Source organism: Chamaea fasciata, unplaced genomic scaffold (assembly GCF_029207755.1).
Source record: "Chamaea fasciata isolate MVZ Bird 193981 ecotype frontalis unplaced genomic scaffold, bChaFas1.0.hap1 SCAF_8, whole genome shotgun sequence".
In the NCBI taxonomy this organism is placed as follows: Eukaryota; Metazoa; Chordata; class Aves; order Passeriformes; family Sylviidae; genus Chamaea; species Chamaea fasciata.
In genome coordinates, this window is record NW_027094093.1 from 20,824,387 (window position 1) to 20,837,518 (window position 13,132).

Here is a 13,132-nt window from a genome sequence, read left to right on the forward strand (position 1 = left end):
AGTATGTTAAATCTTCTAGAATCACTGCTAAGAACACTGCTTAACAGCAGAAGAACACATGAAATACATATGTTCTGATCTATTAGAGAGCATGAATATACACCCAGCAAAATTTACTGAAAATTTGAAAAATTTTCATTTTATCATGTTTAGTCATCATTTATTTCTTGTATCTTGGGAACAGATGTCATCATTGGCCCATTCAACTGCCAAACTCCGTGAAAAGTAGTTTTCTAAAGGGGAAAATCAGTATTTCCACTAGCAGTCCAATGTATGCTTAAAACAATCACCCAAGTTTCATTTGTATATGAATAAATTATAACTGACACAATAGGCAAGCAAGAGCAGACTGAAACAAAGCTTTCCTGACTTGCTCTCTCATACGTCCAAGGTACTGTGCAGCAGCACTGCCCCTTTGCCTTTCAACATCCTCATTTTCCAAGCTGGGCAGTGGAGCTACAGCAGTGTGAAACCTGTGGAAGGTGCAGCACTTCCTTTGCATATTTAGTGGCTGAAATGGAATCCAAACCTCCACCTAAGAAAAGTACCACTGAAGCTGTATTCATTCATCAAATGCAAAATCTGCTTCCTGATTTTATACAGTCCTGATAGGAATGACATTTTAAGCTCATCATGTTTTTCTAACATTTTTTACCCAGAAAACTGATAGTTCTTTGATTACGAAACTTAAATGATCTCAGTTCTGGCTGAAGTCCAAGACATAAGCACTTTCTTCTGCTGTCTCAGCTATTCTCCTGATGTCAAAGACATTTAAAATAAATGTGAACCATATGGCTCCTCAGCAGATTACTCACACTCCTGCATCAATGAGAGCAAAGCAATTCATTGTCACCAGTGCAGAAATATCTTAGGCACGTGAAAATTTCAAAAGGCTGGAAAAAACATGTGTGAAGCAGCCTTTTGGATTAAAGCTCTATCTTAGATCAGTGGAAATGCTGCATTTCTTACATTCTACCGGCCATTTGGCTGCTTTTTACATACTCAGCGTCATATAAACCACTACGGCAAGAAGGATTAGCACCATTCTCCACCTGCTCCATGACTTTCCATACAGCGTTTCATCAAGTCTAACAGCAAAGCCTAATCCCTCCTGGTAATCCAGGTCAGAGTACTGCTTATAAAAACCAGCTTGCTTCCCAACCCTCACAGAAAACAAAATCTAGGAAAAAGCTGCATCCAGAAATTGCTTCTACCTCTTTCTCTTACCTCTCCTTCTGTCCCACTGTCTTCCAAAGACTCTTTCTAAGAGTCTCCATACACTCAATTTACAAGTTTCCAACCCTGAATGATAAAACACTTTTCCTACATGCTGGAAATCTACATTAAGAGGAAATTCTGTGACATAAAACACACCCTCCAAAAGAAATGCTAGGATGCATACTAGAAGCTGGAACTTGACCATTAAAATTCCAGTGAAAGCTTTAAGTTTACTTCCTCAGCTCCCTCTACTTTAAGAGTGCCTTTCTGCGACATTCATCATACTAGTCCAGCTTCTCCATTCTGCAAATATCATCAGCCTGTGGGGAGGAGTGGAGATGGTTGAGTATTCTCTGCCTCACCATTCCCTCTAAATGCCAGCTGCTGTTCCATAGATGATCATTCCTGACCTTGGCCCCAGCTTTGTGAAGGAGGAAAGTCCTGCCAGGGATCCCTATAAGAACACCCATGTGTAACACTTGTATTTGCCGAGTTCTCCTATGACACTACAGGCAATCCTTTGTCCCATCCTATGTGTGACTTCTGAGAATGGCCATTTCGTACAAACACAGCTACCCATTCAGCTGACTAACACTCTGCATTTACAAACATATTTTATGTATCTATCATGAACATCATCTGACAGAACGATTTTGTTGGATGTTTTCTAAGCCAACAAAAACATCATGTAAGGCAAAAACTGTCTCTCCAGTTGTACTGTATGTAAAGTGCACTAATTTATAACAGAGGACTTATTTAAAAACATAGAAAGATAATTAGTTGCACTAATCATTCTAAAAACTAGCGGGAGCCTGCCTTATAACCCCTCTTTTCAATTTTTAACAATTCTCACCACCGTTTTCCTTATTCCAGATGAAAAGATGCTTTCATGGTAGACCCTGTCCTCTCACTCTGTGTGAGTTTCAGCAACGACATTGCACTACATTTCGCTGAATTTATTTGCATTTCTTGCTTTCTAATGCTCAGATGAGTTGACTTATTTTAAAATCAAATACAAGAACCTCTCAACCTGTTAGCATTTCATAACATGAGTCAACAAATTGCAGTAAGAACATATTCCTCATTAACAAAAAAATTCCAAGCCGGGTTGCTGGCAACATAAATAACTGCCAGATGCCGTGAAAAAAGGAATGCCTGCATTTAGTTACATATAAGTGTCTTCCCATAGTAAACCAGCACCACCACTTCTAACTAATTTAGATTTCTGTCATTAACCAGCAATTAAACACACAGCTGAAATTCAAAGCTCAGGTAGGGTCTTGTGCTGCTGACCTTAGACCAAATGAAACTTTATTCCTCTATAAAGATAATTCAGGAGAAGCTACACCTTCTTAAGGATTTTATACCTTCTTTCCCATTATGCATGGCCACGTAGATGAGGCAATCTCAGTAAGTTAGCAACTCTACAAAATTCAAACAGTGCTTTACAGGGCATATTGAAGGAACTGCAACAGGGATGTATTTGTGTTTTCAAATTTCTCATTATCTTTAACAGCAAAATCAAAAGATGGCATGAGCACTTAGGGACCAAAGGGTTTTGTCAGAGCCCTCAGCGACCTGCCCCATTCCTAATGAACCTAAGCACACCCACAAGTACTCTAAAGACAGTACCCTAATTAGTGGAATGATGGGACCTGTGATTATGGCCCCAGGATAACCTTGCTTATGACAGCAATAATGTTAATGGCAATAGAGAGATAACTGATGGAGGATATCAGCCCGACTGTGTGATGGCACCACCTCCTGTTGGTGATAATCACCTTATCAGAGAAGCTGCTGCTGGCCATCTCAAATGACCCTGCGTGAGGAAGAGAAGTAAAGTTTAAGCTACACGACACTGAAGTTGAAACGCCAGAGGAAAGCAGCAGCTCCTTTTTTTCTTGAGAGATGCATCTATGTGCTAGGGGGAGTTATTACCAGCACCAAAGTGCGAAAGACAGGACTTCACAAGGTCCCCACAGGTCTTTCAAATGCATGCGGTTCTGTAAGTTAAATTTGGATATTCTTCTGTATCAGAAAAAAACACCAAACATTTTGAGGCAGGTACCTCACCAAAGCAGGGAGAATCACAGAATCATCAAATTCTTAATTTTGGAAAAGACCTCCAAGATCATGAAATACAATTTTAGACTGAATACCACCATGCCCTTTAAACCATATCATGAAGTGCCATGTCTACTTGTTTTCTGAACATTTTCAGGGATGGTGACTCCTGCACTTCCCTGGGGAACCTGTTCCAATGCTTAACTACTCTCAGCGAAGCCGTTTTTCCTAATATTCAGCCTAAACCTCTCCTGGAACACTTTGAGGTCATTTCTCTTTGTCTGTGAGAAGAGACTGACCCCCACCTTGCCACAACCTTTCATGGAGTTGTAGAGAGCAGTTAAGGTCTCCCCTGAACATCCTGTTCTCCACTGAACACCCACAGCTCCCTTAGCCGCTCCTTACAGGATTTCTGTTCCTGACCCTTCATGAGCTTCATTACCCTGCCCTGGAAGGGCTCATACTCCTCCACAGCTGAGCTGGAATGCAGAACTCAGTGTTCCCCAGTGCACACAAACATGGGAATGGTTGTACTGACATGCTCAACAGCAATTCCAGGTTTTTCAGCTTGCTGTGGAGCAGATGGAACACAGCAGTGGTGTGCCAGAACTGAACAGGGCAATTCAAAGGAGCTCAAATGGCACTGTGAGTGCTCCAGCCCTGTATTCCGTGTATGCCACAGTCCTGACTAATAATGTACATGCAGCTTGGACTTAAGAACATCCTTCTTTCTGATAAGAAGGCAGGGCTGTGAAATGGGACAGGCACGTGGACTAGCTACTAATATACTTTGGCATCCATTAAACTAAATCTGCAATGACTAATGACCTGTGGAATCAAACTGAAATTGCATCAATAGACTGAGAAAGGTAAGTAAAATATACAACAGGGATTATATCTGCCAGCAGTAATGAAGGCACTCCATCAGCATTTGCTAAGAGATTTAAAAAAGTGCACATCTGTAAAAATACACACACCTAATCAAGGAAATGCTAATGGTAAAAGTTGTCTATTCTTTATGGACTGTAATTTTTATTTACTGACTTAGATGCCTGCAACTTAGGCTAGGGATTTATTAATTTCTTCTTGTTGCTGTCTTTATTTGTTTAAATGGATATATTGTTAAAGAAACTCTGTACTTATCCCTGTGTAGCAGTCACAAGCAATAGCACTTAGGGCCATCTCAGTCATGTGTTTTTTGCCATCACACTACAGGGTTAATTGCTGGGAATGAAGTTATCTTCTGGTAGTTCTTCCCCACCTGAATGATCCACAGTGGCTGTGTGCCTCATTTAGCTGGCAGGTTAAACTAACTTTAAGACTAATGGAGCAGAATTCTTGCTAGGCTCCCATTTATCTGACCCAATACATATCATTTCAAGAGTTGTGTAAATACAGGGATGCATCAGCTGTGCTAGATGGATTAACATACAAACTGCCTGCTTGCTAAAGTGCGGAAGAGGTTGTCGTTACAAGCAATTTAGAATCATCTCTTTGTCAGGTCAATTAGAAAGAAAAAATAAGACTTGGAGGACTGTGTTAGATTCTTTTTTTTAGTTCTCAATTTAAGAATGAATATATAGATCTTGATGTTGACAATAGGTCACACAACCCGCTCCCCTTTTTCCAGTCAGTAAAAGAGAGTTTATAGTAAACTTCATATTCACTTATATGAAAACAGACCACAAAAAAGACAGTACACAGGATCTGACAGTGTCTCACTAAATAGAACAGAAAATGGTATAACATGTCAGGAAATAGCTTAGGAAGATAACCTCCATCAAGGAGGTATTCAGGCATGTAACAGAGGCAAGGAATCTCACCAGCCTTTTTTCTGCACTGGCTTTTTTAAGTCTGCCCACTGAAAAAGTCTCAGAGAACTCAACCATATATTTAGATTCAAATATTCAACTTAGAAAAGCTCTTGTCTTTTACTATGGAAGATGAATGAGCTTAAACCATGAACAAAATAGCTTCCAATGTATACTGTTAACAGTTTTGTCAGTATACATTACCTGTGCATGTGATTTTTAGGTGAGTATCACTTAATAGCTCTTAAGTAATACAGGGGTTTTGTGTTTGATTTCTTGGAACTTAGGCTGGTACACCTATATTAAAGACAATACTTTTTTAAAAAATACTATTAATGCACACACACTAATTGCTCTGTTTCCGTATCACCAATGGATATATACAGATGTATTTAAAAAAAATGTAATACGTACAATTTCTGTATGCGTGTGAGTGCACACAGAGATAAACATCTATTACTCTGGCCACAAATATCTCAGATAAATCATTAACCATAACACTGAAATATTGCAGTTTCTCTTACAGAAAGGGAAGTTCCTTTAAACTAGATTATTTATTATGTCAACTACAATAAACTTATTGCTTCATGCATGTAACTACAACTTCCAAGTTTGCTCCCTGAATCATTGCCTTTCATTTTAGCACCTGCGCATGTATTCACAAAAAAATTGTGGTCTTCTGTGTGGGTGGGAAGACTGATGTAAAAAGCCTGTCTATGATGAATAATCAACTAACTTCTTCAACAGATGCAAATGCTAAAGTAGCAGCATGCAGATAATATTGTCACCAAGATATTTCTAAACACTACCTCTTTGGTAGTATTTAGAAATATCTTGGTGCAATGGTTTACTGTGCAATGGTCACTTACTCCTTTGGGGCAATTCAATAAAATAGGTGCCTGACTAGCACTGCATCTTAAACATCATAAAGCACCTCAAGAGTGCTCCATGTAAACCCATTTCAAAAGTCACGCCTGTCCCTCCTGTGCACAGGAAGGTTCCCTACCAGAGCAAAGAGGATTCAGACTCTCACATCCAAACATCTGGTAGGTATGTCAGTTATAAGAACATTCAAATCACACGCTACAAACATGATTCCTAGGCACATCCAAACCACTCAGTTACATGGATCACATTCTGTATGGGTGGCAATGAGGAGCCTCACCTACCCCTTGGCTCACAGTTTTAAGGAATAACTCCATAGAGGAGATCTAAATGCAATAGAGTAGAAGGAGACAAAACCCCGCTTTTTAGAAGATGCAGTTCACTATTAATAAATAATATAACCACCCAAAACAAGTATCATAAACTGCAAACACAAACTGTAAATTTATAATTCCCAGAAATATATGCTGCAAATGTAGCTTTGCTAACTTAAGACCAAATTCTTATTTGTACACAAAACCACTGTGAAGTACAGACATATCCTCTGGTACCTGAAAAACAGAAACTACTGAAATAATGTGCGCCATACACAACATTAATCAGTTCCAAATAAAGGTAAGCTTATATTGTTTTTAGAGAAGAACTCTCAACAATACTGTATTACAGAGAGCTGACAGCTGCAATACATTCAGCTAAGGAAAATAAACAAACTGAGCTAAAGCACTTTCCCTACAGTACCTGTTTGAAATATTTTGAACACAACTTCGAACATTAACTACAAACAGGTACATAATTCATATAGCAAATAGGTAGGACCTTCCAAAAGACCTAAAACTTTTATACCAACAGTCAAACAGACAAGAAGTCAAAAGAATGTAAGAGTATTTTACTAAGTCATTTTCAGCAAGCCACAAACTGAACATCATGGAGAGACTGTTTTATGATCTGTTCAATTGAAAATCATCATGTTTATCTAACCACAAAATTTATTTTATTTTGAGAAACAGGAATAACTGTTTGGGTACACAGAGTTAATACTTACGGGTAAAATGATTAGAAGTGGAGGGATTGACACTATCACCACTGTCAGCACTTTCACTGCTAGAAATGTCATCATCTGATTCCCTCACAGAGGAACAAGGTGAGGAGCCATCAACTTCTTCAAACTTCCTCTTTAAAATTCCACTCATTTCTGCAATGCTGTCACATGTACCTGTAACAGGAACAGAGGCAATGAGGCACTGAAACATCCAGCTGCAGAATATGCAATCATAAACTCCAAAGTAATTTTTACTTCAAAATAGCAGTAAATTGCCACTTCTAGTCTTGAATAATCATTTAATATGAAACGACACATGACTAATTAGGAGAGTGAAGCCATAGAGAAGAAAAAAAAAATCTTAAGTCCTACGCTAACTTGACATGTATGGAGATGATTATTTCACTGGAATAATCTCTAACAGATTGCTTTCAGGGAGTATTTTTCTTACGATGTAAACATCAGCCTTATTTTCTTCTAGGTTTTGTTGTGAAATTTCAAACAAAGAAAAAAATGACTGCCTTGTTTCTTTCCGTGGCTGCCACCGAAGGAAGGAATGTTCACAATCAGGAATGAAATTAAGAAGAAATCATCCTGAACACTACAGTTCCCAATGCCAAATATATGTGATGTAACTAGTGTTCACATCATCCTCTAAGAATTCCATCTGTTAATTTCAGTATTACAGACAGATAAAAGACAGTGAAAGCACAAAGACCATATATGAATTTGTGCTGAATAAACACCTGGATTTCAGAAGTTACTCACACCAGTTAAAGACACCAACTGCCTCCTAAATGTTCTCCTCTCCCAGTCACCATGGGTATGAAAGCCAGGTCACCCTTGACAAAGCTGATCTCCTCAGGCGACCTGCCTAGTGGTTGAGACAAAGGCTGTTCATGTTGTCTACCTGGACTTTACTAAAGCCTTTGACAACACTTCCCACAGCATCCTCATGGAGAAACTGACTGCTCATGTCTTGGATGGGTGTAGAAACTTGCTGGCTGGATGGCCCAGAGAGTGGTGGGGAATGGAATTAAATCCAGCTGGTGGCTGGTCACTAGTGGTGTTTCCCAGGGCTCAGCTAAGGCCAGTCCTGTTTAATTATCTTTATTGGTGATCTGTTCAAGGAGATCAAGTGTCCATGCCTTCAGTCAGTTTGCAGATGACAGTAAGCTGGGCATGAGTCCAAAGAAGGGCAGTGAAGCTGGTGAAGGTCTAGAAAGTGACTCATATGAGGAGCAGTTGAGAGAGCTGAGACTTTTCAGTCTGGAGAAAAGGAGACTCCGCAACAACCTCATCACTCTCTAAAACTCCCTGAAAGGACAAGAGGACATGGTCTCAAGCTATGCCAGGGGAGGTTCAGATTGGATATTGGGAAAGAGTTCTTCAACAAAAGGGTGATCAAGCATGAGAATGGGCTGCCCAGGAGAGTCACCCCAGAGTCACCATTCCTGGTGGTTTTTAAAAGAATGTAGATGTGGCACTTGGATACACAGTTTAGTGGTGGACTTGTCAGGTCAGGTTAATGGTTGAACTCAACAGTCTTTGAGGTATTTTCCAACCGAAATTATTCTGTTATACCAAAATTAAGAAATGAAACGCTTAATATATTCCTGAGGTTGAGCAGACTATTATACAGCTAAGCATTCAAGCAGAAATTTAGCAGCATGTCCTGGTTCCAGCCAGGACAGGGTTAATTTTTTGCAGTAGCTCAGAGGGGGCATGGCCAGGACACCAAGGTTACTCTATACCACCTCCCATCATTACTGGGGGCAGGGGGAAGGGAGTCTTTTCTGGGGAGTAGAAGTTCCTTAGGGCTCCAATTCCAAGCCGGGGGAGTGGTAGTGTCTACTGAGGGTTTCCACAGTGAGCAATAACATTTTTTTTCTTGTACTGTCATGAATATTGTTGTCGTTACTGTTCCTTTTCTTATTTCACTGCCATTTCCAGTAAATTGTTCTTATCTCAACCCATGATCTTCACCTTTTGTGCCTCCAATTCTCTTCTCCAGCCCACTGCAGAGGGGAGGGAGAGTGTGGGGGCTAGTGAGCAGCAGCATGGAGAGTTTCTGTAGAAGCACTACATTTGGGAGTACCCCTCCTAAACCGTGACACAGCAAAGGTGGAAATATTGCATGTAATTAACTAACTGAGGAGAGATCAAGAACAGCTGGAGCCTGCCCAGAGGATGCACAGCTGTCACCATCCTGCCTGCAGCACTGCAAAGACAAATGCTCCTAACACTTATCCAGGCAAAAAGTTTGTCTGGGACTGATGACACACTGTACTTGTCAGGGGCACACAACCCAGCAGTCCGGGCTTGACAAAGGGTTCTGCCAAATCCCACTGAAAGCAAGAAAAATAAAAAATTGATTTACATTACTCATGAAATGGAACTATTAAAATCTCTACAGCTACCTTTAGGATTTCCTAATTCTGGACCAGCCACATTGTGTTCCTTCCACGAAGCTGAATTCGATACCCTCCAGAACTCCCTTCCCACCAACATTTCTGTGGCTCCATGTTTAAAACCTCAGTACATCTGTAAGGAAGCTTTTATAAGCTGGGCTAAATGGCTACTAAAGAGGACAAGGTTAAGGCAGAGTGCTGGCCAAAACGTTTAACAATTAGCACATTTCAGGGTTTTGGCTCAGGTCACTTTGCGCTCTCCTGGACAACGCAGGATGAAGCAGGTGCCAGAACCATTCCCAGCAGGCAGGCTGGATGAGGGCACCTGGGTTTTGGCAGAGGCCTGACAGCTTAGCCATTGTGGACAAGAGCTGTATCCTGGCATTTGGCAGAAGAAGCCAGAGAATGCTGTTCCTAGCCTGCGTCTTTCTTATCTTTTCAATTAGTACAGAGGCAGTCCCAGGGATGTAGCTGCTGTGTTCTGACCCGTAAGCATAGCACTTCAGCAGGTTCTCTGCTATCTTTGCTCACACTTGGCCTCATCCTAAGTAGTTTCAATGTCTCCTATGTATTCTATAGCTCCCTTCAAGCCCCAACACCGGTTTCTTTCCTGGAAAAAAACAAAGTGACAGTGTGAAGAGAACTGCAACCTTTCAGCATGGTATGAAGTCATAACAAGATGAAGGTGGGTATATGAGAATGAGAACTAACAAAAAAAAAGAGAAAAAGTAGTAAGAAAAAAAAAAAGGAAAAGGAGGACTCACCAGCTTACAGAGCCTGTAAGACTAATTCAACATCATAATTCTGTAAACGCTGAAGCCTGTCTATATGAAATTCACGAGTTGAGGTGGCAAGAACACAGTGGTTTCTTCCCAGGGCAACACAAATTTAGTTCTAATTACTTGTTTGGCTTTGCTGACAAAGCATTTTACCTTGCCTGCCAGCTCCTAAGCACAGCAGGAGGAACTTATGAGCAGGTTTAAACTTGCCTTTGTAAGTCAAAACTAGAAACTGCATATACATTATACAATATTTTTATGTTATTATTACATTACAAGGATTAGGACAGAAGTTTTATAATAATGGAGTTCATTCACTTCTGAGAATCAAAAGCTCTAAAAAGCACACATGTGATTTTACCAAGTTTAATATCCTGTCTCCAGCAGTAGTCACTATTTAATGCTTCAATGGAAAGCAGTGGGATGCAAAATCCAGCCCAAGCCACTGCAGATACACAGCTCTGCTTCCTCATCCTTGCAGCCAATTTCCCCTAAGCATGAAATGTTGCTATATGACAGTGCCCAGACTCTTAAAAATTCACTTGACTTGGTTTCCTGAGGCAACAAGTTTCTTACTAGTTCTCTGTGCCTAGAAAAAAAACCACAACAAAACACATCTTCTGAAATTATAGCCACACCCCCTTCAAAATCACTGCAGTTTCAATCTCTACAGTATTTTGGACAGTAAGCAGCAGAAAGGCAGCAGTGTCCAGCAGCATGCTGTACTAGACAGAACTACACAGGTTCCCCCCACAAAGTGGAGACAGCTGGAGAGAAGTCAGTGACATCCTGTTCCTGTATCACAGTGGTATTTCCATCTCAGCAGTGATTACACTACATGGGGGGCAGAGTGCATCTGCTGAGCCTGCACAGAATTAGGAAACACCTTTATATTTGGGGGGTGTGCAGGGAGGGAATGGCGATGGAGACACAAATGGAACTGCACATTAGGTTGTGCATCCCAAAGCTGGGGTATCTGTCCAGTGGCTGCAGGTTTTGGAAAGCACCTAGCATGTTCCTGCTTACACTCAATCTCACAGCTGGGCAACCCGGAACAGCCTGCCTCTGGGGAGCTCCCCAAAGCCACACAGCCTCTTGCTGACACTACTCCACTTTTAATGTGGGAACTAAAGCGTTCATCAGCAAGAACAAGGAAGAGAAAATGAGCAAGAAACTGTGCAGGTCTGAAAACACTAGAGCACTTGTCTACTATTCAGATTCTTCCCAATTCTGAGTTACTAATCCCCAGAACAAGATGCATATTCCTATCACAAGGTGTAGCTCAGGAGAAAAATGTAGAGGAAGCACTGGCCCCCAGTACAGCCAACACGTGCCTCCTCTGAGAACTGGTGCCATATTTCCTAGGGCTAGAAAACAGAACAGAAGGAGTGACGTGCCATCTCAACAGGTACACTCGCACCTCACACCTACGCCTGCTCAGTCTCCCCCCGAAAGGCCACAGGGACATACAAATGGCTGATTACTGACTGTTGACTGAGCAACAGCTGCTTTCACTTGGAGTAACCACAAACTCTGAAATTACTCCAACGTCCTTGTCATTGGTCATCCCTCAGACCAAAACCCCTTTCCCAGATGGCTCTGCCAATCTGTCTTCAAATTGTCTCCTTCAAAGGCATGTGAGCTTTCCCAGGGTTTTACTTTCAAGTTCCCCTAGCATAAAGGCAATTCTGCATACGCCCAAGTTACAAAGATTTGAGAAGGCCGAATTAAGTTCCTGTTGAGGTCTCCCTGGGAGCCTGAAACTTCATATTCTTCCAAGTAAGGTGTCCAAGAACGAAAGGAAAATCTATTATGAGTGCAAAGCACGTTGAGAAGGGAAAGGGACCAAAAGGTTGGGCCAGGCCCAAACTCATGAGCAACTGTTTCTGTACCCAAAGGCTGGTGAATACAGTACAGCACTTGGCTGCTACCTGTGCCCACCCTCTTTGGACTATGAACCTTGGCATTATTTTCTACACAGCAAAATGATCTCCTCCTAAACAAAGGACTACAATGCTCTCCACTAAGCTATAGCTTAGCGGCAGCAGGTACTGAACAACAGACTCAGCCCTCCAGCACCTGGGTGGGTTTCTTAAGCTATTCTGCTGTGCAAATTAACCAGAGACTCAGTCAGCAGCAGACCTTTACAAGAAAGATGCTTTGAGAGGAAGAGTGACCTATGCTCTGCTCTTGGAAGGGAAAGTCTGAGTATCACCCTTCAGGAGCGGGCACTGGACAGTGACCGTGGAGCACAGGGAGCTCCAACTGCACTAGCTATGGTTCTATGCTGAAGGGTAACCACACGGACACTGGGAATAAAAACATTTCTCTCTCAAGCCTCCAACCTCCAGCTGCCTTGCTTCTTACTTCATTAAGGGGACATGACTTAGAGATTAATCCTGAAACTACCCCGAAGCAGAAGACCTGCAGTCCTCAATGGCCACAGCCAAACCTCAGTACAAGAAAAAAACCATTTCTGCTCAAAGAGCCATTGGAAAGACAGGGAATTTTACAGCCATCTTGACACTGCTAGAGAACATGCACTCCCTTCCTACACTTTGCACCTCTGCATCAGCAAATTAGCTTTGCTGGCCCTGTAATTCTGCCTTGTCTTCAAATACAGTGGGATTCTGATTAATCTTAAAGCACTCCAAAAAGAAATTTTTGATACACAAAGCAGATGTATTAAATAATACGATCTCTGGGGGAACGACAGTTTGGCTTACTAATTTTCAAAATTATTTTTCTGAACATAAATTCCCCCCTTCTCCCCCTTCGAAAAAAGACAACTGAATTCCTTTAATTTATCTTCTGGAAACCTTAAAATCAAATTTTCTCTCTAAACACCCTTAATTACATCTTTAAAGCATTACATTTGCATATCCCAGCTAACGCAACATCAAAATTACAATTTCAATATCTAGT

General features: G+C 41.2%; 1 protein-coding gene across 5 annotated transcripts in view; it reads right to left on the reverse strand.

Annotated features, from left to right (window-relative positions):
* CSRNP3 (cysteine and serine rich nuclear protein 3) overlaps positions 1–13,132 on the reverse strand; it is a 96,559-nt gene that overhangs the window by 18,533 nt on the left and 64,894 nt on the right. For all 5 annotated transcript variants that reach the window (XM_066190020.1, XM_066190019.1, XM_066190021.1 and 2 more), the window contains one exon: positions 7,021–7,191. In XM_066190020.1, coding sequence (XP_066046117.1) covers positions 7,021–7,191 — 171 coding nt within the window. The remainder of the gene's footprint in view (positions 1–7,020; positions 7,192–13,132) is intronic.